This window comes from Manis javanica, chromosome 5 (assembly GCF_040802235.1).
Source record: "Manis javanica isolate MJ-LG chromosome 5, MJ_LKY, whole genome shotgun sequence".
NCBI classification, from domain to species: domain Eukaryota; kingdom Metazoa; phylum Chordata; class Mammalia; order Pholidota; family Manidae; genus Manis; species Manis javanica.
In genome coordinates this window covers 100,813,573-100,840,928 of record NC_133160.1, presented here as the reverse complement: position 1 = coordinate 100,840,928, position 27,356 = coordinate 100,813,573, and the positions used below count along the sequence as shown (strand labels likewise).

General features: G+C 36.8%; 1 protein-coding gene across 11 annotated transcripts in view; it reads right to left on the bottom strand.

Moving 5' to 3' along the window:
• The window catches only part of FAM13A (family with sequence similarity 13 member A), a 320,862-nt gene that overhangs the window by 157,179 nt on the left and 136,327 nt on the right, over positions 1-27,356 (bottom strand). For all 11 annotated transcript variants that reach the window (XM_037020137.2, XM_037020139.2, XM_037020138.2 and 8 more), the window contains one exon: positions 25,615-25,768. In XM_037020137.2, the coding sequence (XP_036876032.2) occupies positions 25,615-25,768 (154 nt within the window). The remainder of the gene's footprint in view (positions 1-25,614; positions 25,769-27,356) is intronic.

Here is a 27,356-nt window from a genome sequence, read left to right as displayed (position 1 = left end):
GCCTATGATTCTTTCTTCCTTATGCACAAGCTAAAAGTGATAGTATTTCTTTATTACTTTTGTTTTTCCTTCCTGTCCCTGTGAATTAATGAGTACAAGGCTGATAGCTTTTCCCTCTAAAACTCTGAAAACATTTTCTGTAAACTTTTATTTGAAAATGCCACTTAGATGAATCATGTTTATTTTTTCTTTGATGACTTCAAATTTAAACAGAAACAAATTGAAATTTTGTAGTGAGAGCATTGAACTAGAGTCAAGTGATCTGGCCTCTTACCCTGGTTCTCTAACAGCTACAGGGACTCAGGCAAGCATTTAAACCTATTGGACATCCCTCAGTTCAAAGATTTATAAAATGAGACACTGGATTAGATGAGCTCCAAGAATCCTTTATAATGCTTAAATTTAAGACTTTATGATTTTATGCTTCTTCATGGAAGAAGTAATATTTTTGACAATGAGGTAAGCCACCACCTGCTCAGAGTTGCATTCCCACTACCTCACTAGAATGCTGCTGAAATACAGCACCCACCCATGTAGCAGGCAGGGGGTCAGGGACTCCAGAGCCACTGGACATAGAAAACATTTCCTTCAGGGCTAATGTTACTTGGATTTTTGGAGAACAGTTAGAGTCAACTAATAGCTTAAAAAAGCAATTGGAAATAATCTGTTCATTTAAGACAGCTATATTACAGACTCCAGAAATATTTTTAAGATAAGACTTTTTAAAAGTTGTGCCTTTACAAAACCATTTATACTTATGAAGTAGATGTCTAAGAGAATTAAAAACATATGTCCACATAAAAACTAGTAAATAAATGCTCATGGCAGCATTATTCATAAGAGGCAAAAAGTGGTAACAACCCAAATGCCTATCAACTGGTAAATGGATAAACAAAATATAGCATATCCATACAATGGAATATTATTCAGCTATATAAAAAGGAATGAAGTACTGATGCTTGCTGAACATAGATTAACCTTGAAAACATTATGCTAAGTAAAAGCAGCACAAAACACAAAAGGGCACCTATTGTGTGATTCCACTTACACTAAACGTATAGGAGAGCAAATAGTGACAGAAAGTAGATTAGTGGTTGCCAGGGGCTGGAAGGAGGGCTGAATGGGGAGTAGCTCCTCCTAATGGGTCCAGTCTGTATGGGATTCCTTGTTGGGATGGTAAAAATGTCCTGGATTTAGGTAATGGTAATGGTTGCCCAACTTTGTGAACTCACAAAAAACCAACAAATTGTGTACTTTAAACAGGTGAATGTTATGGTATGGGAATAATACCTAAATTGAAAGAAAAAAATTTAAAGCAAGTCCCCACATGCCCAGGGAAAAGAAAAGAAACTATGGGTTTGTGTTCAAGCTCTTACCTTGGAAGAACTTTGAAAGGGTTTGAAGGGGGAATGTTTTGTGTTTATAAGTATTGAACTCTATGTGGGCATAAAAATTCACTCAACAAGTATTAACTGAGCCCTGTTATGTATGGTATTCCAATGCCGGTGATTGGAGAATGGAATGGTAAATAAATTAGACATGATTATATAGGGTATATTTGTGTTCATTTTAAACATTTGGTCTATTTAAATGAGACTTTTGACTGAATGGATTTGAATGTATTGTGCAACAAACAATTGCTTCAACCAGTTGTGCCATTTCAGTATTATGAAAACACTATTTAAGAACACCTTGTTTATCATTGGCTTTGTTGGCCTTACTACTTAACCGCTAATGACATTAAAAAATAGGAAAGCACTTGCTGTTTCCTCAGCCTAGCATGTGACTCCCACAGTTATTCACCAGCTTGTTTCCTCATTTCATCCAGGTCTTTGTTCAATTTTACTAGAGAGGATTCCCTTCCTGGAACACCTTATCTAAATGACCACTGTTCTCTCCTCCCACTCCATGCTCTCTATCTTGCTACTCTTTTTATATTTCTCTATAGCCCTCAGCAATATCTGATTTTAATACTTACTAGTTTTAATTTTTTATTGTCTGTCTCCCCCTATTCTGTAAGAGGACTTGGTCAGTCTTGCTCACAAATATATCCAACAGAGCCAAGAACAGTCCTAGGGCCTAGTACTAGATGTGTTTTGCAGAGTAGGAGCTCAACTGCTGAAGTGAATGAGTAAACCAAATGAATGAATAATATCCCTTCTCTAATCTTTCACAATCGCGTATGCATTCTTCCTGATTTGAGTTCTCTCTTTAATCAGCTTACATTTCATGATCCCTCTTTCCTTTGCTAATGCCCTTAATTTCCTTCCTCCAGTCTTGAGTCATTGTATTCATCTCGCTAAAGTACAATCCTGGATGAATCCAGCTATGTGCCTTCTCTGCACTGGGAAAGGAGCAACAAAAAGGGGTTGGAAAAAATTATAGAATTGGTTAACTGTTTCATGTTAAATTTATTACCATAAATCTTGAACAAACCCTAATTCACAGCAATCCTACTATACTTTTATCGTAACTTGACTTGCCACTCTCCAAGATGATGCTTCACGTCTTCTCCACCCTTTTCAAACCTCTTTCCTTCTATTCTTGTTTCATACTTCATGGGAAAAACAGAAGCACTGAAAAAGAAACTACTCACTGTCCCACCATCAGATTTACAAACCTGCTGCAAGCATTCTATCCTCTCTGCCTTTTCTCCAGTTACAGAGAAAGATGACTCTGATCCTATCAAACAGCCTTACTTCTCATCAGCTCTCAACTTCTCAAAGACTTCACTCCTTCCCTTAGCCCCTCACTCCCTCTCCACTAGATCATTTCCATTAATTGCAAGTATGCTATGGAATTGTATCTTTTTGGTTTATTTTTAAAACAACCCTTTCTTAATCTCTTTTTTCCTGCTAACTATGGTCCTACATTTTTGCTTTCCTTTGAAGTAAACACCTTCAAAACAGCTGTCTTCATTCAGTGTCTCTACTTCCTCATCTTCAATGACTCTGATTCTGTTTTTTTTTATTACCACATAGAAAATGCTGAAACTGTCACAGCTTGGTCTCCATCTCACTTTGGTTCTTAGCAACATCAGACCCAGATGACTCCTTCTTCTTGAACTGCTCTATTAGCTGTCACAACATCACTGGTAGGAATACAATAATTCCTACTTTGCTAACCAACTCCACCTCATTGGAAAACATTGGCTGCTGCTTCCACTCTATGCATTAGTTACATATCTATTGGTTATTGGTTTATTTTATGTATCCTCTATTACACAGAAGTTCTATAAAAGAAAATAATTGGTCTTTTATACTCACTACTGTAACTACAATGCCATAGAAAAATGCCCAGTATCATAGTAGCTCAATAAATAGTGTATGGAACAAATGAATGAATGAAGCTGGAATGATGAAGGGAAGTCTTCTGTTCCCAAATGACACAATGATCTCAACCACTTTCACAGCTTTTAAACACAACCAATATACTAGTGACTTCCAAATTTGTACTGTCTTTGATGTATCTCCTGGGCTTATGTTATTTATCTCTATTTGCCTACTTGGCAACTCCACTTGGCTGTTTAATAAGTTCCTAAACTTAGTATGTCTAAACCTGGGTTTATGACTTAGCAGCAAAAAATACTCTAATTAGTCCTTGAATCTTCCCCAGATGAGCAAATAGGTCCCAGTTGCTCAAATCAATGTCTTAGCTATCTACTTTGATTTCTCCCTTTCCCATATCAAACCCACCATCAAGTCGTCAGTGCTACCTCCAAAATAAACTGGGATTTATTGACTTGTATGTACATGTCTAATCGTAGTCAGAACTATCACTGTTGACCTAAATTTTCAACCATCTTGCCTCCTACAAGCTTTGCTTATGTAAATCAGATGATGTCACTCCTCTTCAATGTCTTATCATAAGTCTTGGAATAAAATCCAGACTCTTTGCCATAACTTACACAGCCCTGCATGGTCTAGCTCTTCCCTGTTTGACTAACCTCTTCTCATACCACTCACGCTCTCCCTCACTATGCCTCAGCTATAACAGCCTTCTTCTCTGTTCTTCAAATACTCTGAGTCCCTTCTTCCCTTCAAGACTTTGCACTTCCCATTCTCTCCCTGGAACGCCTTGCCACCATTGCTTTAGCATGGCTGCTGCATTCTCATCCTTCAGCTCCTATGTCACCTCTTCTGAGAGATCTTCTATGACAACCCCATCTACACTGGCTTCCCTGACTATGCTTTTCCCTTATTAATGAGCTTTATTTCAATCACACTACTTGTAATTAAAGTTTTAATTTATTTTATATTTTTTTATTGTCTGTTATGCCAGGTACTTTGAGATTTGCCAAAACAAGAATTTCATCAATATATTCCCAACATCCAGTAGGTATTTAATAAGGATTTGCTAAATAAATAAATAAATAACATCACCTCCTACATTTTCCTCTCCATTAATATTAATTCTCAACCATTAAAGAAATGTCATCTCCAAGATGTTGAGAACTTCAGATGAGAATTCATTTTCTTGTAACCTGGGAAATATAATGACAGGTGAGAGTTGATGGAAAAAAGCTGCTGTTATGACAGCAAGAAGCTGTCAGAGAGTTGCATTTGGTGCTTTGGGGTCAAACCCACAACAGGCGTGTGGTTAGATTTAGCGACCTGGAGAGCAGATTATAGAGAGCAATACAAATGCGATTATAAGTTGAGGTAGTAAGGTTGATATGATCATAAGGTAACAGCCCATGCCTGAGTCCTCCTACAGGAAAGAACACATAGAGCAATTTGTGCTCACACTTTACACACAGCCAGGATCCATTTAATGTGACTGGCAGATTACAAATCACTCTTTCCCCACCATAAAACTCTCCTCTTTAATTCATTTCTATCTGCAAAATGAGTATTAATTTGACTGTAAAAAAAAAGAAGAAAAATGTATGGTTTTGTAAAGCTCAAAAGCAATATGATGTTATCTTTATATAAATGAATGGAAAAATTGAATAATAAAATAGCACTTTCTAGATCTTCACTGTATTTATTTTGGGAAAAAATCTGTAATTCTTTAGCTTGAGCCCAGGAAATAGAATTGGAGGAGGTGAATAGTCATTAAATTCTGTATATATATTGAATTCATGACATTACTTTATAAACTACAAGTATAATATTCATAGGTATAATCTCAATTGTCTTTAAGTGCATTAAAAATTTCATTACAGAGAATGTCAACAGTCATTTCCACTTCAAGAAAAGAGGAATGAAAATGAAAAGTAAGAAGGGATGGTTAAATTAGATCACAATGATTTTATGCATCGGTCAGCATTAGAGTTTGGATTCTTAACCTTAACATTACAATGCAAAAAGTTTTCTCTTCCTTCAGCAACTCTGTCACCTCTTTGCAGAGGCTTTCTGTAATACTCTCATAGAAAACAACTTTCCCAGTTACTCTCAGTCTGCTTCATTTCTGTCACAGTAATTATTGGCTTGAGATTGGTTTAGGTGTCCATGTTACCATGGTGATTTCAGGTCTATTCTTAATATGTGCTTTTCTTCAGTAATCTAGCTCCCCATGCTTTCTTGGTTTACAGTCTTAATTTGGAGAAGCACTTCTTTTTATTGATGTGCGCAGGGCTTTGAATAGTGTTCTACTGTCATAAGCAAGCGAGCCAGTGCTGAACTCAGGGTTTTTCACTTGCAGTTCCCTCTGCCTGGAATGCTTTCTTCCCCCAGAAGTCTGTATGGCCTGCTCCACTACATCATTTTGGTCTCCACTCAAATTCTAGCTCAAAGGGCCTTCCCTACTTCTCTATATAAAATAGTTCCTTCAATTTTCCTTTCTCCTCTCATATGCCATTAACTTCAGGTCTTTATCATGATGGTTTGATTGTCCTCACATAATCCATCATCAAAGGGCATATTAATTTTTTAAATCTTACTGTCAGTGTTCCCAACTAACAGACAAACTCCAGGAGGTAAGGGGTTATTTTTTCATTCACTTCTGTTTCTCCAGCTTATAGTATATTGCTTGGCTACGTATTCAATAAATGTTTGTTGAATGATGATACAAAAACAACCTCCTGACTCTTCTCTCTTCCTTTGGTTTATCCTACACATGGATGTCAAACTAATTTTTCTGATTTATTATTTGAATTCAATTTATTGCTTTCCTGAAAAGTTTTAATTAGTTCTGCCTACCAGATCAAATTTAAACACTTAATCCTGCCATCCAAAGCCTTCAACTCACTCTTCTTGTCTTATATGCTCAGCATGTACTTTACAACCTGGATCACTTTTGCTTGTGGTAGCTACTTATGTGTTTGTCCCATTGCCCATCCTTGACCTTAAAACATAAAGGGCATTTCAATCTTTTCCACTTCCTTATAGCACCAAAGTAGACAACAATGTTTTTACATATCCAGCATAATGTACCACCTATGTGGAGAGTAAATACAAAGCCTTTAATCTTTATCAAGTCTTTCCAATGCATTCAATGTAGCTTTTGTAGCAGACATCATTCTTTGTATACACCATACCATCTCCTCATCTCCTCTTTCTAGGCACCAGGAAGACTACATTTCCATTTTACCTTATAGTTAGGTTGGGAGCCAAATGACTGAATCTTCCCAACAGAATGTGAACAAGTGTTAAGCATTTCCAGGTGTAGTCAGAAAACTATTCCACATTATTCTCAATCCTTTCTTTTCCTGCTGAGACAACCTTGGAGGATGGTAGGACAAAATTCTGGTCAACCCATTGGACAGTGGAGTGACAAATAACTGTTATGTTAAACCACTAAGAGTTCAGAGTCTGTTTTAGAAGCTGGTATTAATTACTCTGGCACCATTTTCCTAGAAATAGCTATAATGTCATATTCACAATACATTTGTTTATTAAATGATGGAGTACCATAAAAAATCAGCATTCATCAGTGTTTTGGAAAAAACACACAACTGACTTGTATTTTTTTATATAATATATAATAAAACTGGTAATGAATAAGTATATATGAGAATAACCTGTTAGCTAGGAGCCTTCAGAGTTGCCATGACATCAGACCATATGCTTTAAAAGCAAATTCAGAGAATTGATTAATCAAGAAAATTTGTTAGGGGAAGTCTTGTTAAGCAAATTTTTACTATATACTCTAGAAATTGAACCAGTATTAATACCCAGAATAGTTACATGACTTCCCTGAAATAACTTTGAATTAACTGTTGTTTTGGCATACATGGTACAATTCAATGGACATTTTTTTGTAAATAAAAGGAAGTAGAATACGTGTTTTGGAAGACACAAGAATTTGTGTTATTCTACAACTTTTAGAGAAAAACCAGTGTAGAGAGAGGGGGGAAGAAAGAGCAGAGTAGGAAGGCAAGGCAGAAACCTCCTCCTACAAATACCAAGGAAGCAACTATAGCAAATACAACTAAACCTGAAAACAACCTGAACATTGCAGAATAGACGACCTATGCTTGGGGAAGAAGACCACACAGAGAAGGGAAAAGTTGCAGAGCCATGACTGAGTGGGTCCCAAGCCCTTCCCCCATCCCAGCCCACAGGTGGGAGGAAGAAGGGAGTGGGAAGGAAGAGGTGCCCAGGAACACTGCACACCTGGCCCTAGAGATCTGCTCCAGGAACACAAGTCCACATTGCACTAGGTTCTGGTGATTAGTGGGGCTGGACACCAGGGAGAGTTGGAACACTTTGAGAGGTTGAAAGTACTGCCACTTGTGCAGGACAGACATGCTCAACTGGTCCTGCTATGGCCCAAGGCAGAGGAGGCAATCCGAAAGACTTGCACACAGTGGGAGGGAAGCCAGAGAAGTGAGGGATAAGTAGAGTTCTCTCCTCAGAAGAAAGGGCAGGTAGACAATACCTTCACCACCCTCCCTTGGCCCAACAGGTCGGAAACTCTCAGGAGCCCCAGAAACTCCATCCCCTCACTGGCAACTTAGACCTGAGGCACTTTCCTGTGCACTGCCAGTGAGCCAACCCACTTGGCCCAGCAGCAGCATCAGACATTACTGCCTGGCAGACAAGGGAGGCTCTCTCAGCTTTCTTGGGCCTGTTTCAGTCCAAATGGGGAGGTGCCTGCAGGAACCAGCTGAGAGCTCCTTCCTCCCCCTGGATGTTCAAGCCTGGTGCTGCACATCCCACCCAACCCCAGTGCTACACAATGGCTATACCCACCCAGGTAACCCTGCAGGCCCACCATTGCTGCACGGCAGGCAGAGGGGGGCTCTACTCATAGCTATCTCAGCAGAAACTCCTGCTCTGATCTCAAAAGGCCAACTGAGGCAAACTGAGATAAACCTCAGCACAGTGAGATACACCATTGCCTGTGAAAGACAGAAAGGAAACCCCACCACCCATTGACCACCACCGGCAAATGGGGCTCCACAGCAAAGGAGAACAAGGCATTGGAGAGGAAAGAGCCCTAAGCTTCTGAGCACCACAGGATACCCTCTTCAAAAAACCACTACTCTCTAGACCAGGAAGCACAGCAGATCCATCTTATACAAAGGAAGAAACACAGAAACCCTGACAAAATGAGGAGATGGTGGGATATGTTCCAAACAAATCTACAGGATAAGATACCAGAAAGAGGGCTGAATGAAACGGAGCTCACCAACCTTTTTGATAAAGATTTCAAAGTAAAAGTTAAAAATATGCTCACTCATCTGCAGAAATGTATTAAAGATCTCAGAGAGGACATCAACAAAGACATACAAAAGCTGAAGAATACAGTAACTGAAATGAAACATACAATGGAGGGAATGAAAATGGATTTGTTGTGAATAGAGGAAACAATCAATAAGATGGAAATTAGAGAGCAGGAACATAATGAAACTAAGGAACAGATAAAAAAGGATCCCTATAAATAAGAGAATGATAAGAAAGCTGTGTGACCAATCCAAATGAAACAATATTTGCATAATAGGGGTACCAGAAGGAGAAGAGAGAGACAAAGGGATGGGAAGTCTCTTTGGGGAAATAATTGTTGAAAACATCCCCAATCTGGGTAAGGAAATAGATAGATCATGGAAGCATAGAGAGTCCCTAACAAAAGGAACCTCCAGGAAGACACCACCAAGACATATAATTAAAATGACAAAGATTAAGGATAAGGGGAGAGTATCGAAAGCAGCCAGAGAGAGAAAAAAGATTACTTATAAGGGAATCCCCATCAGGCTACCAGCAAATTTCTCAGCATAAACTTTACAGGCCAGAAGTGAGTGGCATTAAATATTTAATGTACTGAAAAGAAGGACTTCAACCAAGAATCATCTACTAAGCAAGATTATCATTTAAATATGAAGTGGGGATCAAACAATTTCCAGATAAATGAAGGCTCAAAGAATTTATGACAGCTAAACCAGCATTATAGGATGTTAAAGGGACTGCAGTGGATGGAAATGTTCCTAAAGATAAATAGTTTTCACCAGTGAAAATAAATCTACAGTAAAGGTAGAGCAATTAATTACCAAGCAAGTACAAAATTAAAACAAAAGTAGTAAAACCAATTATACACAAAATCAATCAAGGGATACACAAAAACAGCAGATTATGCCAACTAATAAAAAAAATGTAGAGGAAGAAGAAGCAAGAAAAGTACTTTAGATTGTGTTTGAGCTAGAGCAATGAACAATTTAATATATACTGTTATATACTCAGGAAGGTATCCTTGAACCTTTGGTAATCACAAATCTAAAGCCTATAATTGATACACAAAAAATTAAAAAAGAGAAATATAACCACAACAGTAAAGAAAACCACAAAATAACAAGAGAAGAGAATAAGAGAGGAAGAAAGCAACAGAGAGGAACTAAAAAAAACAACGAGAAAACAATAAAATGGCAATAAATAGATACCTATCAATAATTATCTTAAATGTAAATGGATTGAATAAAAGTGATGAGAGTGGACATCCATGTCTTATTCCTGATCTAAGAGGAAAAGCTTTCACCTTTTCACTATTAAGTATAGATGCTGAAAAAGCTTTTGACAAAATTCAACATCCATGATAAAAACTCTCAACAAAATGGGCACAGAGATACATACCTCAACATAATAAAGGCCATATATGACAAAACCATAGCCAACATTATACTTAAGAGCAAAAAGGTGAGAGCTTTTCCTCTAATATCAGAAATGGACTGAATGCACCAATCAAAAGACATACAGTGGCATAAAGAAACAAGACCCATCTATATGCTGTCTACAAGAGACTCATTTCAGATACAAAGACATACACAGACTAAAAGTGAAGATATTTCATGCAAATAATAATTAGAAAAGAGCAGGAATAGCAGTACTTAAATCAGACAAAATATATTTCAAAACAAAGAAAGCAACAAGAGACAAAGAAGGACGTTACATAATGATAAAGGGGTCAGTCCAACAACAAGAGATATAACCATTACAAATATCTACACATCCAACATAGGAAACCCTAAACATGTAAAACAAATACTACCAGAATTAAAGGGGGAAATAGATTACCACACATTCATTGGAGGAGACTTTAACACACTACTCACATCAATAGACAAATACCAGACAGAAAATAAATAAGGAAACAGAAGCACTGAACAACACATTAGATCAGATGGACTTGACAGATATCTACACAACATTCTACCTAAAAGCAGCAGGATACACATTTTTCTCAAGTGTACCTGGAATGATTTCCAGAATAGATCACATACTAGTTTACAAAGAGAGCTTCAATAAATTAAAACATATTGAAATTGTATCAGGCAGCTTCTCAGACACAATGGTGTGAAACTAGAAATAAATTACACAAACAAAAAGCCTACAAACAAATGGAGGCCAAATTACATGCTTCTAAATAACCAGTGGATCAATGACCAATTAAAACATAAATCAAGCAATACATGGAGACAAATGAAAACAAAAAAAAGCTGTCCAATATTTGTGGATGGCAGCAAAGGTAGTTCTAAGAGGAAAGCATATAGCAATACAGGCTACCTCAAGAAACAAGAACGATTCAAAATTAACAGTCTAAACACACACCAAAGAAGCTAATAAAGAAGAAAAAATGAAGCCCAAAGTTAGCAGAAGGAGAGACATAACAAAAATCAGAGCAGAAATAAATTAAAAATATAAAGAAGAATAAAACAATAGAAAAAAATCAATGAAAGCAGGAGCTGGTTCTTTGAGAAAATAAACAAAATAGATAAACCCAAAGCCAGACTTATCAAGACAAAAAGAGAGAATATACAAATAAACAAAATCAGAAACTAAGAAGGAATAGTCATAATGGATACAACAGAAACACAAAGAATTATTAGAGAATACTATGAAAAATTAAGTGCCAAAATTATTATGTAAAACTTAGAAGAAGTAGACAAGTTCCTAGAGAAATACAATCTTCCAAGATTGACCCAGGAATAAACATAGAATATGAACAGACAAGACACCAGTAATGAAATTAAACTGTTAATCAGAAAAGTACCAACAAACAAAATTCCAGGACCAGATGGCTTCATAGCTGAATTCTACCAAACACTTAAAGAAGAGCTAATACCCATCCTTCTTCAAGTATTACAAAGAGAAGAAGGAGAGGGAATATTTCCAAACTCATTCTATGAGGCCAGCATCACTCTGAAACCAAAACCAGATAAAGACAATACAAAAAAAGAAAATTAGAGACCAATACCTCTAATAAATGTAGAAGCAAAAATCCTCAACAAAATATTTTCAAATCAAATTAAAAAATACACCAAATATCATCGATCACAACCATGTGGGATTTATTCTAGAGATGTAAGGATGGTATAATATTCATAAATCAATCAATATCATACACATTACCAAAAATAAGGATAAAAACCACATGACCATCTTAACAGATGCTAAAAAAGCATTTGACAAAATTCAACATCCATTCATGGTAAAAACTCTCAACATAATGGGCATAGCGGGTACATACATCAACATAATAAAGGCCACATATGACAAACCCACAGCCAACATTATACTTAATAGTGAAAAGGTGAGAGCTTTTTCTCTATCAGGAACAAGACAAGGATGTCCATGCCCACCACTTTTATTCAGCATAGTACTGGAGGTTCTAGCCATGGCACTCAGACAACACAAAGAGATAAAAGGCATTCAAATTGGTAAGGAAGAAGTTAAACTCTCACTATTTGCAGATAACATACATATAAAACACTAAATTAGACTCCACCCAAAAAACTATTCTAATAACTGAATTCAGCAAAGTTTAAGGATACAAAATTAATACACAGAAATCTGCTGCATTCCTACATACTAACAATGAACTAGCAGAAAGAGAAATCAGAAAAACAATTCCTTTTACAATTGCATCAAAAAGAATAAAGTACCTGGGAATAAACCTGACCAAAGAGGTGAAACACCTATACTCTGCAAACTATAAGACATCAAGAGAGAAATTAAAGAAGGCAAATAAATCTATTCTTCACTCATGGTTACGAAGAATTACTACTGTCAAAATGGCCACCCTGCCCAAATCAATCTACAGATTTAATGCAATCACTAATCAAACTACTAACAGCATTTTTCAATGAACTAGAACAAACAGTTCTAAAATTCATATGGAACCACAAAAGACCCCAAATAGCCAAAGCAATCCTGAGAAAGAAGAACAAAGCTGGGGGGATTATGCTCCCTGACTTCAAGGTATACTACAAAACTACAGTAATTAAAACAATTTGGTACTAGCACAAGAACTGGCCCATAGATCATTGGTACAGAATAAAGAGCCCAGATATAAACCCATGCATATATGGTCAATTATTATATGATAAAGGAGCTGTGAATATACAATGGGGAAATGACAGCCTCTTCAACAACTGGTGTTGGGAAAACTGGACAGCTACATGCAAGAGAATGAAACTGGATTACTCCCTAACTCCATACACAAAAGTAACTTGAAATGGATCAAAGACCTGAATGTAAGTCATGAAACCATAAAACTCTTAGAGGAAAACACAGGAAAAAATATCTTAAACAGAAGCATGAGCAATTTTTTCCTGGACACATCTCCTTGGGCAAGGGAAACAAAATAAAAAATGAACAAAGAGGACTACATCAAACTAAAAGGCTTCTGCACAGCAAAGGACACCATCAGCAGAACAAGAAGGCAAACTATAGTATAGGAGAATATATTTGTAAATGATTCACCCAATAAAGGGTTAACATCTAAAATATACAAAGAATTCATAGGCATCAACACTGCAAAACAAATAACTTAATTAAAAAATGTGTGTAGGACCTGAACAGACATTTCTCCAAGAAGTACAGATGGTCAACAGGTACATGGAAAGATGCTCCACATCACTAATCATCAGGGAAATGCAAATCAAATGCATATCATCCCACACTGGTCAGAATGGCCACTATCCAAAAGACAAGTAATAACAAGTGTTGGCAAGGACGTGGAGAAATGTGAGCCCTCCTACACTGTTGGTGGGAATGGAAACTGACACTTTCCTATTGTGGAAATTAGTATTGAGGTTCCTCAAAAAGTAAAATTAGAAATACCACTGACCCAGGAATTCCACTTCTAGGAATTCACCCAAAGAAAACAAAATCCCTGATCTGAAAAGATATATGCACCCCTATGTTTATCACTGCAGTATTTACAATAACCAAGATAAAGAAGAAACTTATGTGTCCATGAGTGGGTAAAGAAGACATAGTATATATACACAATGGAATATTATTCAGCCATAAAAAGAAAAGAAATCCTGCCATTTGCAACATCATGGCTGTAGCTACGGGGTATTATGCTCAGTGAAAAAGCCAGGTGGAGAAAGAAAACTATCATATGATTTCGCTTATTTGTAGAATATAAACACATAATAAAACAGACTGTACAAAACAGCAGTAGACTCAGACACTGAGAAGTGACTGGTGTTTACCAAAGGGGAAGTGTTTGGGATGAATGGGTAGGGAGGGTGAAGGTGATAAAGAGGCACAAAAATTCTCAATCATACTTTATAGGATAATAGTACAACATGGAGAATATAATCAGTGATTCTGTATCATCTTCCTATGTTGGCTGATAGTAGCTGTACTAGTTGGGGGGAGAATTTAATTACATGGGTAACTGCTGAATCAATGTGTTGCACATCTGAAACTAATATAAGACTGTATCAACTATACTTCAATTACAAAAAAAAGGAAGAAAAACTCCCAATGTATAGGTAAATGTGAGATGTTGTTCTTATCCTTGAAGAACTTACAATGCAATACAAGAGAAAAACGCAACTCACCCAAGGCAGAATGTGAGGCTTGTTTTAACATGCGAAAGAAAGTGCCTTAAGATAACAGAGATGGGGATTAACTGTACCTCAGGGATGAAAGAGGGATTCACTGAGGGAGAATCTGGGATGTCTTAGCTGGACCCCTACCCACTCAACCAGAAGTAGACCTTGCAACATGGATTGAGGGCAAGGAGTCAGTTGGGTAGTTCAGCAGGGAAATGGGTAATAAAAAATAGAAGAAGGTAGCCTGAAAGGGATGTCAATATTAAGTATTAGAATTACTATAGCAGCTCTGAAGCTTAAATTTGGGGGAAAGCTCTGGGAAACACCCTAAAATACACACACCAGAATTATTCCAACCAAGGAATATGGGAGCTAGGAATTTATACCCACATGCTCCTCCTTCATTGGTTAAGGGCTGCCCCTGGACGGATATTCCTTTCTAGGCACTTCTTGGCCAAAAAAAGTATAATTTCTAACTCTAAAAGACCAACTGAAAAAAACAGCAGAAATTCAGTTCTAAAGCAAATATAAGTAATTTTTGAAAATCTTCAAATATTCACTTACCATTTACTTAGTGCCCCTATTTGCCAAATACACAATAAAATGATTTACAGTAGGCAACTTCCAAGTTGTCAGTTACAAAGTATTGCCATCTATCTCACTGTAAGCAGTTTAAAGGTTGCATAGCATAATGATGTTTTCATAAACAAAGCTATTTAGTCTGTCTTCTGTTAATTATTCCTCAGAATAGGAAAGAAGGAATTTAATACTTGGTAGATATATCTAATCTATTTAAATGAGTCCTGAGCAGACAGGACTTTTCTGGGGTTTATCTGTAAAACCTCTACAAAACAAAATGTCTGGGGAAAATAAATTAATAGCAATCTGAATGTTAACTATGTGACTATGATCTAAAAACTGGAGCCATAAAAGTACCCCACACTAAGCAGTAACTTTTAATACTACTTTTATTACTTAATGCTTTACACTTATTGATAACCTAATTAGTTTTCACTACTATAAAGTGCATATTTGAATCATGCAAGCAAACAGCATTTCATCATTCTATTTTATCTTTGTTTCTTGAACATCACTTATTATGTTTTAACCTTCAAACTCAGAACCAACCTAAAAGTATTGCTCACTATTCAAAGAAATATTTGATCTGAATGAGCAAAAGAATTTTCATTTAGTACTACTTCAGCATTCCTAATTGCTCAAAATGATAACACACAGACTTTGGTGGGTACAAGTCAGACATTCTCACTGAGAGTGCACACACACAAAGAGACAAGCCAAATCACAAAGTGTCACACAACAACACAAAAACCAATGCATTATTTATTTTCTATTCTGACTCCACTGCTAACCAGTTTAGAGTATTCTTGAGGGGCTATAGAAGAGGCTAGGAGTGAAAGCATATAGGACTAGAATAGGGAAAACAGAAGTTAAGTACCTCCCTGACACTAAATTGCTACAATGCATATTGAATGAATAAATACAAATAATTACGATATTGATGCTCCAATTTAAAACTAGGATTTTTGTTATTGCTATACTTGGCCTTTAATCAGTATGTTGAGTCCAAAACCTAGCTCTGTCATTTGCTGCTGTTGACCCTAAATAATTCACTCCTTAGATTCCTTCATTTTCAAAGTAGAATTAAGACCACTACTTCACAAGTTTACTGTGAGAAATGAGATAATAGGTACAGAAGAACTCAGCGCAGTATCGGACATAGAGCCTCCTTCCTTTTGCCTCTCTGCTCCTTTACTGACTTTGGTTGTTTCATATTATAGTTCCCTTGGGGACAGGGACATGTCTTGTTTATTTTCTGAAGAGGTCCAGCACTTAGTCCAGGGTTTTGCACAGAGTAGGTGTTAAACAAGAAAAAGTCAACAAACATTTGTTGAAGTTAATTTGTTTAGGCTGTAGCCCTTAATGAAAAATGGAGACATAGGCAATGTTTTTGAGCATGAAAAAGCGATGGGAAATGTTTTAGGAAGTTTATGTGATATATCAGTTTTTGTGGTAAATGACTTTTACTCTACAGGAATAAGACTGAACTTTGTAATCAAACTTGGCACATGTGCTGATAAGTGCACATTTCTCTTAAATCATTATGGACAGCTATTTTAATATTTCACTTTTGCTCAGAACATTTTAAACAACTGTGAGTCACACAGGAAAATCAGAAAAATTATTTTATAGCCAGATTTCAACTTTAAACCCAGAAGTTAACATTTAATCATTAATCCCCAACTTAGTGGTCTGCCATGTATCAAAATTACTATTATTTTTCATAATCAAATAAAGCAGTAAAGTACAAAGATCCTAGTGCAATAACACATAGAAAAATATGACAAAGTGTCCCCCTTGCTCCCATGAATGGCATATTTTTCAATTTTAAAAGAAATTCCCAAATATATAATGAGCAACAGCAGCACTGTCTAACAAAGATGTCTAATAAAGTCTCACAAGATATTGATTTGGAATAGGGGTGATATTCATCTAGATACTTCTAGATAGATATTTAGCAACATAACACATTATTCTGAGTACTACATATATATGTGAGGCTCTACATTAAACCTATTAAATATATATACATATCAAACAATATGTAAATACTAGGCCAAACAGGCTCACGGCCTTCCTGTCTACCTCAGCATCTACCACCCTCCTGAGTAAATTCAGGGTCAATACAGACAAACCATCAATATCTCTTGTCATCCCTCAACTCTTTTTTTTTCAATGATTTTCTCTTCACTTCAGTCAGTCATTCTCATAAACACAACCAAAATCATATTACTGCTCCAGTTGCTCCATTTCCAAAAGCACGAATGCAACCATCCCACCCTCTGTTCATCCTCTTCTCTTGTAGCTTGCTTGCTCATCTACTCCCACCTTAAACATTCTACAGCCTAACTGGGGTCTCCAGTACCTCCCACTGTGTGGCTTTCTCATGTCCTAACTTACCTGTCAGCTCTTCTCACCACCTTCTCTGTCACCCTGGTCCAAGCCATCATCGTTTCTCCACTGGACTATTGTGGTAAACTCCCATCAGGTCTCTCTGCTTCTGCCTATCCCTCTCAACAGTCTATTCTCTACCTGGCAGTCAGAGCAATCCTTTAAATTATGTAAGTCAGATCATGGCATTCTTCTGTTCAACACCGTCCAATAAAATATTGTCAGAATAACCCCTATTGGGGTGAGCATTCAATAATGTAGACACTTGTCAAATCATTATGTTGTACAGCTGAGACCAATATAATATTTCATATCAACTATACTTCAATGAGAGAAAAAGAAAAAAAAGTACTGTCAGAATAAAACTCAGTCTTTACAATGACCTTTAAGAGTATGTATACATGATCTGGTCCCTTGATCTCGCTGTCTCTGTGACCTCTTTTAATTTTCCCCCTTGCTCACCCGTAATCCAACCATACTGGCCTTCTCAACTCTGTCCATCAAATAGACTAGGTGCACCCCCACCTCACAGCCTTTGTATGGTCTTCTTTCTGTTTGGAAGGCTCTTCTCTCAAGTGTCTCTGCTCCAAAGTTCCCTTCTCAGTGAAGGGTTTTGAGCATCCTAAGTAAATGAACAAATGCCACTCTCCTATCTTAGCGGTATTACTTCTCCCTTTCCCTGCTTTTTCTCCTCATATCACCGTCTGACATAGTGCATATTTTCTTAATTACTTGTTACCTGTTCATTGTATCCCCATTGGGATATCAGCTTCATATGGGCAGGCATTTTTGTCTATTGCTCACTGATGTATTCTCTGTGCCTAGAACAATGCTCTACACATATAAGGTACCCAGTAATTATTTGGATTTAATGAATTCAGCTTAGATTCCATGGTCCATTATTTCAACCATATTTAAGCTACTGAGTTTTGTATATGTAAACATCTGGGTGATTCACTCACTTCTTGTATAAGGGAAAAGTTCTCCAAAGTCTGGATATAGAGTCTTTTATAAAGAAAGACTCAAGAATTATTCTGAAGCTGGAGAAATTAAACTATGGCTGTTAAATGTCTACTTAAAAGATGTGCTTCTCCTAATCTAGTTATTCAGAAATACAGTTTTGGCTTTACTACTTGCAAAATTAAGTGCAAAAATGTATAGCTTCTACTTTGCTCTCCTTGCAACTTACATAAAACAAAAATTATGAAAAAGAAAAGAAAGCTACACCTAAATGGCTGTAACTATAGAGAACGAACTACAAGACAACTTGTCAAATTTTGCAAAATGTGGAACCAAAATGCCAAGAGCCAACATACACATTCTCAGACCTCTAACAAACTACAGATTTGCCCAAATGTTACACCATAAGAGGTCTATTCAGAATTCCTTTGACTGAAGTATCTCTATCTAGTGGACGTGATGCAACCATCGCACAACCTGGAGAAACCTTGTAGGGACCCAAGGTTCTTCCCTAGAAAATGGGAGGGAAAATGGAGTGGAAGGAGGAGTGAAGCAGATAAATGTTTTCTGTTATCTACATCTTGGCCTCCTCGTGGAGGAAGCTTGTCTGGAAGTGAGCCTGATGAATGCATTGTAGCGCCATGATCAATTTTGCAGCACTGACCAGAGTCAGAAGAGCAGAAACAGACATTAGGCTGTTCCCCTGACAGCCTGTTACAAAGAGGCTTCACTGAAGAGTCACACCAACCTTCTCCTTATGCCAAAGGGGAAAGGTAAAAATCAAAAGTACAACTTATTAAATCCATTCTGTTCTTAAAACTTTTCATCATTCTCCCATTCCTCTAAGTGTTTACGCTATAGTTAAATTCCAAACTAAGTTACTCTAGGATTTAGCTCTCTTGTGCTACTTTCTATGGTCCAGCCAGAAATGTCTGGTCACCACCACACAAAGACTACACACCTGAAGACATACTCTTCTGCCTGGAAGTTTTTCAGTTCCCTACATTACATCCTCTCTCAGCAACTTGTTGCAATCCCAGACTCTGAAATCTAGAGCCACTTAAATACCCCATTTTTCCATAATGTTTCCACTTAAAGGAATTTTGGTTTTTTTCTTAAATTATTGATTTTCAAAAAGCAGATCTGGATATTAACACTAAAATCATATTCTTCTGTCCATTGAAGGCACAATCAGATTCTTGCCTTTCCAAAAACGAAAGGACATTTAATATGATCATACCGAGGAAACTGAAATATTGAATTAATGAAATGTCTAGAAACATTAACTATTCTGTCCAGAGTAAAACATCTGATTGTCAACTGTATTTTTCTGCTTTTGATCTTTTCCTTGTATTACCATGCCTGACTTCCTTTAAGTTAAAGAGAAGGAAAGTAATATCATAAAGGTAATGTGATCCTAATGATTTCTTTATGTTAAAGGTAAAATTTATTGAAAACTTGCTATTACTACCTCATTTAATCCTAACAAAAAGTGGTTAAATTAATTACTGATATTTTCCTTATTTCATAGATGAGGAAACCAAGTTTGAAAGGGACAGTAATTTTCCTACAGTCACACAAACTGAAGTTCTAATCCATTCTGTCTGATTACAGACTAGAGTTCTTAACTCTGTGCCCTAAGTTTATTCATATATCTACTGGAGTATTTCTGACTAGATCATTTCAAAGCAAGGCAGTGTTTTTTTCAGTTATTCTTCACCCGATATTGTCACCCAAGCCAAAAAAGATTTAGTACTTTACATTCCTATAAATACTTAACTAGCTTTGAAAATACTTTCACAAGTATTAATGGTTTGAATCCCACAAAATGTACAGTTTTCAATTTAGGTAATAGGAAAGACACACAGAGGTAATACAAAATTACCCAGTTACATTGCTAAGCAGCCAGGTTATACCTGCAGGCCTTCCTATCCTAATATCAGTGCTCTTCCCAGAACCATTAGACTTTAGAAATATCTACTACCTTTTCTTAAACATGGCAGACATGAAGTATTCCGGGAACTATCACGTTTGCAATTTTGCAATTTAATTATTTTGAAAACATTAATATTGTTTTTATACTATGTACAAAGTATGATCACAGACATTAATTTCAGTAAAATGAATAGAGGCCCATCACTGAATTCAAGGAATTTTCAATGGTCAGGTACCATGCTCACTATGTTGACAAATGTAAGGCCTGAAATGACATGGTTTCTGCATTTACATCAAAGACTGCTGGTGCATCAAATGTATGGGAGGGAGTGGTGGCAAAGAAGTATGGACAGGGAGGGTGGGGTCATTCCTGAAAAGCCTGGTTTGTCATGTGGAAGTCTAGATTTCATAATATAAAGGTAGGTGAAGAGGACCCACTGAAGAATTCTGATATGGGAAGTGGCATGCCGATACTTGTGTGATAAAAAGTCAGGCAGCAGCAGAAGGAAGATGGAGTCAAGGGGCAGATTACAGCCAGGGAAATAAGGCTATTGTACTAAGCTCCCAAGGACCAATCTGATTATTAAAATTGCCAAAAAGTCTTTTAAAATTTCAGGGCCCTATGATGAGTTGCTGACTCAGTCTGCATCAGCAAGTGATTGTGATAAAAGGCACAGAATCCTCTTGCTTGGATGGGAAGTGATGAGGAAGCAGTTAGCAAGTATGGGAGAGATTTATCTAGGCGGTAGATTAACAGGCTTTCATGGTTGATGGATATCAACCTGGAGCAACTGCGTGGATGGATGGGCCATTCATTAAGTCCCAGAAGAGAAGTGGAGGATTAGACCCTCAAAGGCAAGAGAAGATGATGAGACAATCCGAGGGACATGCAGGCACACGCGACTGTTAGGCAGGTGGATAGATATGTATGGTTTGCCAGGTAGAGCTCTGAACTGAAGACCAAGAATGAGCCAGGAAAGAACTAAGTTTAATTTTGACTAAGAAGGAAGAGTTCTCAAAGGAGACTGAAGACAGCAAGAGAAATGGGAAGATAACAAGAACCATTCAACAGTCACTCAAATATTTAACGGAGAAACTTTGGTTTGGGGACACAGTGTAAAGCACCTGAATTCCAAATAAAGGCAACTGACTTGTATATTATCAGCAAAAGGGTGGAGGGCAAAACAACAACAGCAAAAGGTTTGTTTACTTAAGGTAGGAGTATGCCATAATCAGGTTTGCTTTTTTAAGAAAATAATTCTATCACTGCTAGAAGGAGATGGGAAGGGGGTGAGCCTAGAAGTGAAAAACAGTTTGAAATTGTGTGGCTATGATAAAGTCCTAATGTAAAAGCAGTGGTAGTGGGTAGATAAGAGACACCCATTTCACGAGATATGCCTAAGACAGAATATGAGCCCCAGTAGGAATAGCAAAGGGGGAAGAATTAAGGATAAACTAAGGATTCTGGCTTGGCAGGCTGGGAGCTGGCAAACTAGCATTGGAGAGGACAGAACCAAGACAAAGTTTTTGGAGATGATGTTTTGGGTGTGAGAAATTTAAGGCACCAGCATGGCTTTTCATAGTTAGTGGAAATTTGTCTCACTGCTCTTCTGACAGGCTGAGGCTAGAGTTCTGGTTTGGAAGTCGTCAGCGGTATGGTAACTGAAGTAAGAAAACAGTCACTCAGGCAAATGTATATTTAGTGAGAATAAATGAGGAGCAGTTGTGATTGTCAGGAGAGTCAGAATGTGGTAGTCAGAATCAGATATAACACTAGATACTGCCAAGTGCAGTGAGACATACATTATTGTGGATACTATTGATGTACTCAGTGAATGAGTCTGTGGGGTTTTTTTTGTTTGTTTTTTTTGCAATCACACCACACTGATGTATGATACTGTGCTAGAAATTAAAATCCATGAACGATTTTCAATTTAGCTATTATTAATTTTGGCCTCCTCTTGGTTACTTGTGAAAATCATTACACAAATCTAAGTATAGGACTTTCCAATTATGTTGATTGTACAAGATAGGATGCTTTTGGTGCAAGAAACAGAATACTCCACTCAGAGTAGTTTATACTATGAGGACATTTATTTTCCTCATGTAACTAAAATCCAGAGGTATATGTGTTCAGTGTTGGTTCAGCACATCAGCGACGAGCAGCCTAGCCTCTTTCCTCCTTTAGCTGCCAATCTCAGGGTGTCAACATTACGTTTATCAAGAGGAAAACTGGTGGCAGCAGCTCTAAACTCTATACTTTGACATGAAAATGTTTGAAAGCAAAACGGGAGAGATGGGCATCTTGACCCAAAGTCCTGCTATCTTTCTCTCTCTTTTCAATTAAAAAATTTTTTTAAATTCACATTCAATAAAATGGACAAATCTTAGGGATTCAGTTGAATGAGCATTGACAAATTCACACACCTGAATAACCCACAACCCTATTGAGATACAGAACATTTTATCACCCCAGAGGATATCCAGGTGGGGCCCAAGCCAATCCCCACCACCACCATCCCCACCACCAATCCAGCTCCACCCAGCAACCACAACTACCCCCCCACATTTAAATAATTCCAATCAAGGATGAAACCTTTCCCAGAGTCCCTCTGCCCCATAACACTTTTCCCTTCCGTCTCCTTGGCCACATGTGTGTCGTTAAACTGTAATGTCATCACTGGCTAAAGATGGTAGTATTATAGATTTTTTATGACTCATCCACCCCTTGGGGCTGAGGGAGGGGCCCATCTGACCACACAGCATTGCTGCAGGCCCAAATAAAATTGGCTTTTGTTCTTATTTTTTTAAGCAAGGAAGAAGAGGAAAATGGCTGTATACACACACACATACACACATACTATTTTGTTGGTCTACATATTAAGCCATCCAATATCTGGCTTATCCTCCCAGCTTTATTTCACACACAAACGTGCTAAGTGCGTGATCATTCATGTCAATGATTAAAGTACTGAAATGACACAAATAAATGCAGAAACCGCCCCTGAGTTAATCCACATCCAAACAAAATGGTCAAAGTTCTTCTTCCAGGTCTAAATACAACCAAACTCATATTTGGGCCCTGAATCTCCATTTAGTCAACAAGGGTATCATAAGAAACATCATTTGACATCTTATGACCCTATTCCTCACACTTGGGGGTACACGGAGGTGTGTCAGTGGATATGTTTAATGATTTTAAAAAGTAATAAAAGCCCTTTTCTATCTTAGTAGTTTTCATGAGCTTAACCTTATTCTCAATTCATTTTATGTCTGTCACTCTTGTGTATTTATTTCCTGTTTTGTGCCTACTTCCTCTTTTTAGATACATCCTTCCAAAAACTGAGCTCAAGATAATGATCACAGTGATTGATTTTCAGTTCCCTCCCATTTTTCCCATTTTTTCAGTTTGTTAATAATTTCATTGTCAGCTTCCCAGTTCCTTTTTTAAACCATATTCCTTTAGGTTTCTATCTAATCTTTCCATGATTTTTGGAATTTAAAAAAACCCCTGCTTTTTAAAAAACATCCTGGTTTACATATCTAACTGCGGCTAGCTAACATGTTCTTCATTATTATGGATGCTAAAATGGCATTGGCATGTTCCATTAAAATAATTTCTGTAACTTCCACTTCATCTTTATTGATTATAATTAAGTCTAGAAAACCACATTACCATGTTGTATAATCTACCATCTCAGAGATGAAACTATCATCAATTTAAAAATGTACCAAAAATTCTGCTTCCAGATTAGACATATAGTTTCCAACCATGACAGTGATCTGCCTCTAGACCAGATCTGTGACTTGCATTAGTCATATTCTCTATCTTCTTCATCTACCTAAGAGTGTTCTTTATCCACCTAAGATATCTATATTTGGCTTCTACAGTATCATCAGTTTATGTGTCTTATACCATGTACTTTCATACTAGGTTGTCCACCATGCTTTAACCTAGTAACTCAATGATTTCCAAGCAAGGCACTCTTCTGCATATTTTAATATGTGTTATTTTACTTGCATAACATATAACCCCCTATTGGCATATTTCTGTGATTGTATCTCAGAAGGTGTGTCTTGCCTAGGAGATCCTATTTATCTATTTTCATTATATTTTAGGTTTACCTCATTATCTTACCAGCCCTAGTAAAATGTATGAGTGTAAAAAGGTGTATCAGAGATACAGCTGAAAGAAACCAATCACTTTTTAATATTTTAAAAAGAGATATTTTTTGCAAAGTGCTACAGGAACCAGAGGAACAAATTTAAGGTAGATTTTTTTTCCTTTTTAAAAAATTAATTTTTTTGTAGCAAAACTGATATAAATTTTTTCCCCACTATTTTCTCTTGTAAATCATTGACACATCTTCTCAGCTGCTATGTTACTTCCATGTTAGGTTACACTTGATATTCTCCCAAATATTTCATTTTATCATTTATATGAGCATTGTTATTCCCTTCCCTCCAATTTCAGTTTGAAGTTCACTTTATCAGGTTGGCAAGATTGCAGATAAATGCATTCTTCTCAGATGTACTCTATCCCTTATAGGGAGTCTGTATTAACAGGATAAGCCTTGGGTGAGAAAACTTAGCTTTGGTCTTATTTTGTTTTGGTAGGGTGCCACTTGATAGCCATTACCTTTTATTTCTTCTTGAAAGTCATGGCCTCAACTGAAAGAAGAGATTAAAATACCCCTACAATAACCAAAGCAAAAGCCTCTGGTTTTATCATTCATTGTCATATGAATCAACAAAGTATAATGCAGTCTGTAAATTTGGTAAGTCTCAGGAAAACTAAGGGAACCTCCCATATCAGTTCCATCATGGTTTATCTCAATATAAATGAGAAGAAAATAAGATGCCTTCTCTTCCCTCTTTTCCTACATCAGAGGATTTGATTTGAATGTTTATCTTGTGTTTTAAGAGACCTACATGCATTTACCTGATGTGTAAAGGATATGCTCTAAGTTATCAGCCAATGTACAAAAAAATTTTGATAGTATTGTAAAGGACTCTTTTATAGGTTTTAAAAATACTCTCATTTACTGATGATAGTTAAGAAGGATTACATACATGGGACTTAAAATCTGAGGTTGAACCTGAAAGTGTGCCAGACACAATAGAGACAAAAGATGTAGTCATACTGTCTTCAGGAATTTGCAATCTACTCAGCAAGCTAGGACTCATGAGCACAGCCATAGGCACGTATCCCTGCTGTAATACCAGGGCTTCCATAAAAAGGTGGTGACAATGGCATTGGACTCATTTTGAGGTGATTTTATAGTGGTAATGAAACATCTGCTCTCAATTATTCTCCAACTTAGAAGAATATGTATCAGTTTAACAAGCATTTGATATAGAAAATATATTTCATAAAAAGAATTCAACAAACATAGGCTATTATTTCTGTTTAGATGATTATATCTGAAGCTTTGCATATGGAATTTTTATGACAAAAATGATTTAAATATATTCCATTCAAAATACAGTGATAATAAAAATTAAATACCAACATTACTTACTTTTACTATGATAATCCTCACCAGGCTTTCACACCCTTGATTATCATTTTCTTTATAATCTACTTCAAATAGGGTATTATAATTTTCTAGTATTTTAGCCATTATCTTGTTGCAGAGGTCTTGTTCTTTCATGCCTTCAAGTCCAGGTGGCACACTAGAAATAAGGAAAAAAAAATTGAGAGGAATTACTTTGCAAAAACAGAAATGGCAGCACAGCTGATTCAGGCCTGTATTTTGACATCTCTTGAATGATTCAGGACACATGGTATTTTCAACAAGCTCTACGGTGACATGTATCATGTTACTGGGACAACTGGCAAGTTCCCAAGATCTCAATCAATAGCTTGTGATGAATAAGAAAAGTACATGTTGTTCAGGAAGAAGGTATAGATAAACATGGATGGGATAATGCTTTGTATATATTAGAAATTGCTACACATAAGAGAGCATTTATATAAAAGTAAAGGTGATAAAGAACAGTGTTATGACAAAAAGGATGAGTGTTCTATCATGACAGAAATACTCAGCCATAAAATAAGAGCAACACAATCTAAGGATTTCGTAGATAATGCACAAAAAGTACAAAACTTAACAGAAAAGATGAATACTGGGAAAAAGATATTGGTAATTGTTGAAGCTGAGTGAGGGATACAGGGAAGATTTTTTTTATACTATCCTCTCTTCTTTGGGGTATGTTTTAAATTTTCCAGAAAGATGAAAAAAAATCTTCTGAATGCAAAAAATACCATAAAAAGGTACAAAGGCCAGCTATAGACTGGAACAGATTAATATCTCTTCAGTAATTTGGTTAACTAATAGAGGATTAGCAGACTACGTAAAGAATTCCTACTAATCAATAAGTAAATGTTAAAAAGAGAGACAAAAGATATGAGTTTAAAAATTCATAGAAGAAAACTCCTGGACAGTCAATAATCTTAGGAAAGACACTCAACCTCATTGAGTAACCAGTGAAATCCATAAAGAAAGTAACATTGAGGTATCAGTAACTATCAGTATTAGTTTCCTTTGGCTGCTATAACAATTATCACAAGCTGAGTGGTTTAAAACAACAGAAACTTATCCTCTAACAGTTCTGGAGACCAGAAGAGTGAAATCAGTATCAGAAATTAAGATGTAAACTGGGCCGGAATCCCTACAGAGACTCTAGGGGAGAATATGTTCTCAGTTTCTGCTGGCTGGCAGCATGCCTTGGCTGTGGCCACATCACCTCATTCTTTGATCAAGGATAGCATCTTCAAATTTCTCACTTCTTCATCTTCACATGGCCTTCTCCTCTCTGTCTGTGTCTAAGCTCCCTCTGCCTCCTTCTTATAAGGATACATGTGATTGTATTTAGTGCCCACTGAGATAATCCGGGAAAATCCCCTTATCTCAATATATCTATCTTAATATGATTGCAAAGTCTCCCCTTCTTCCCCCAGATAAGGTAACATTTATTGTTTCCAAGGATTATAACCTGATATTTCCAGGGGACATTATTCAGCCTACTACACCACCTTTGGGATACATACCCTACAGTGACTCCCAGTGAGTCACACTCTTGTACTCCTTGGATGCAAACAGAACCTGTGACTTGCTTCTGATCAATAAAATATGGTAAAGGTGACAGGATATCACTCCCTTGATTATGTTACATTATATAAGACTCAGTCTTACACTGGAGTGAGGACTCTGCTGCTGGCTTTGAAGAAGTAAGCTGCTATGTTCAGAAAGGGCCTGTC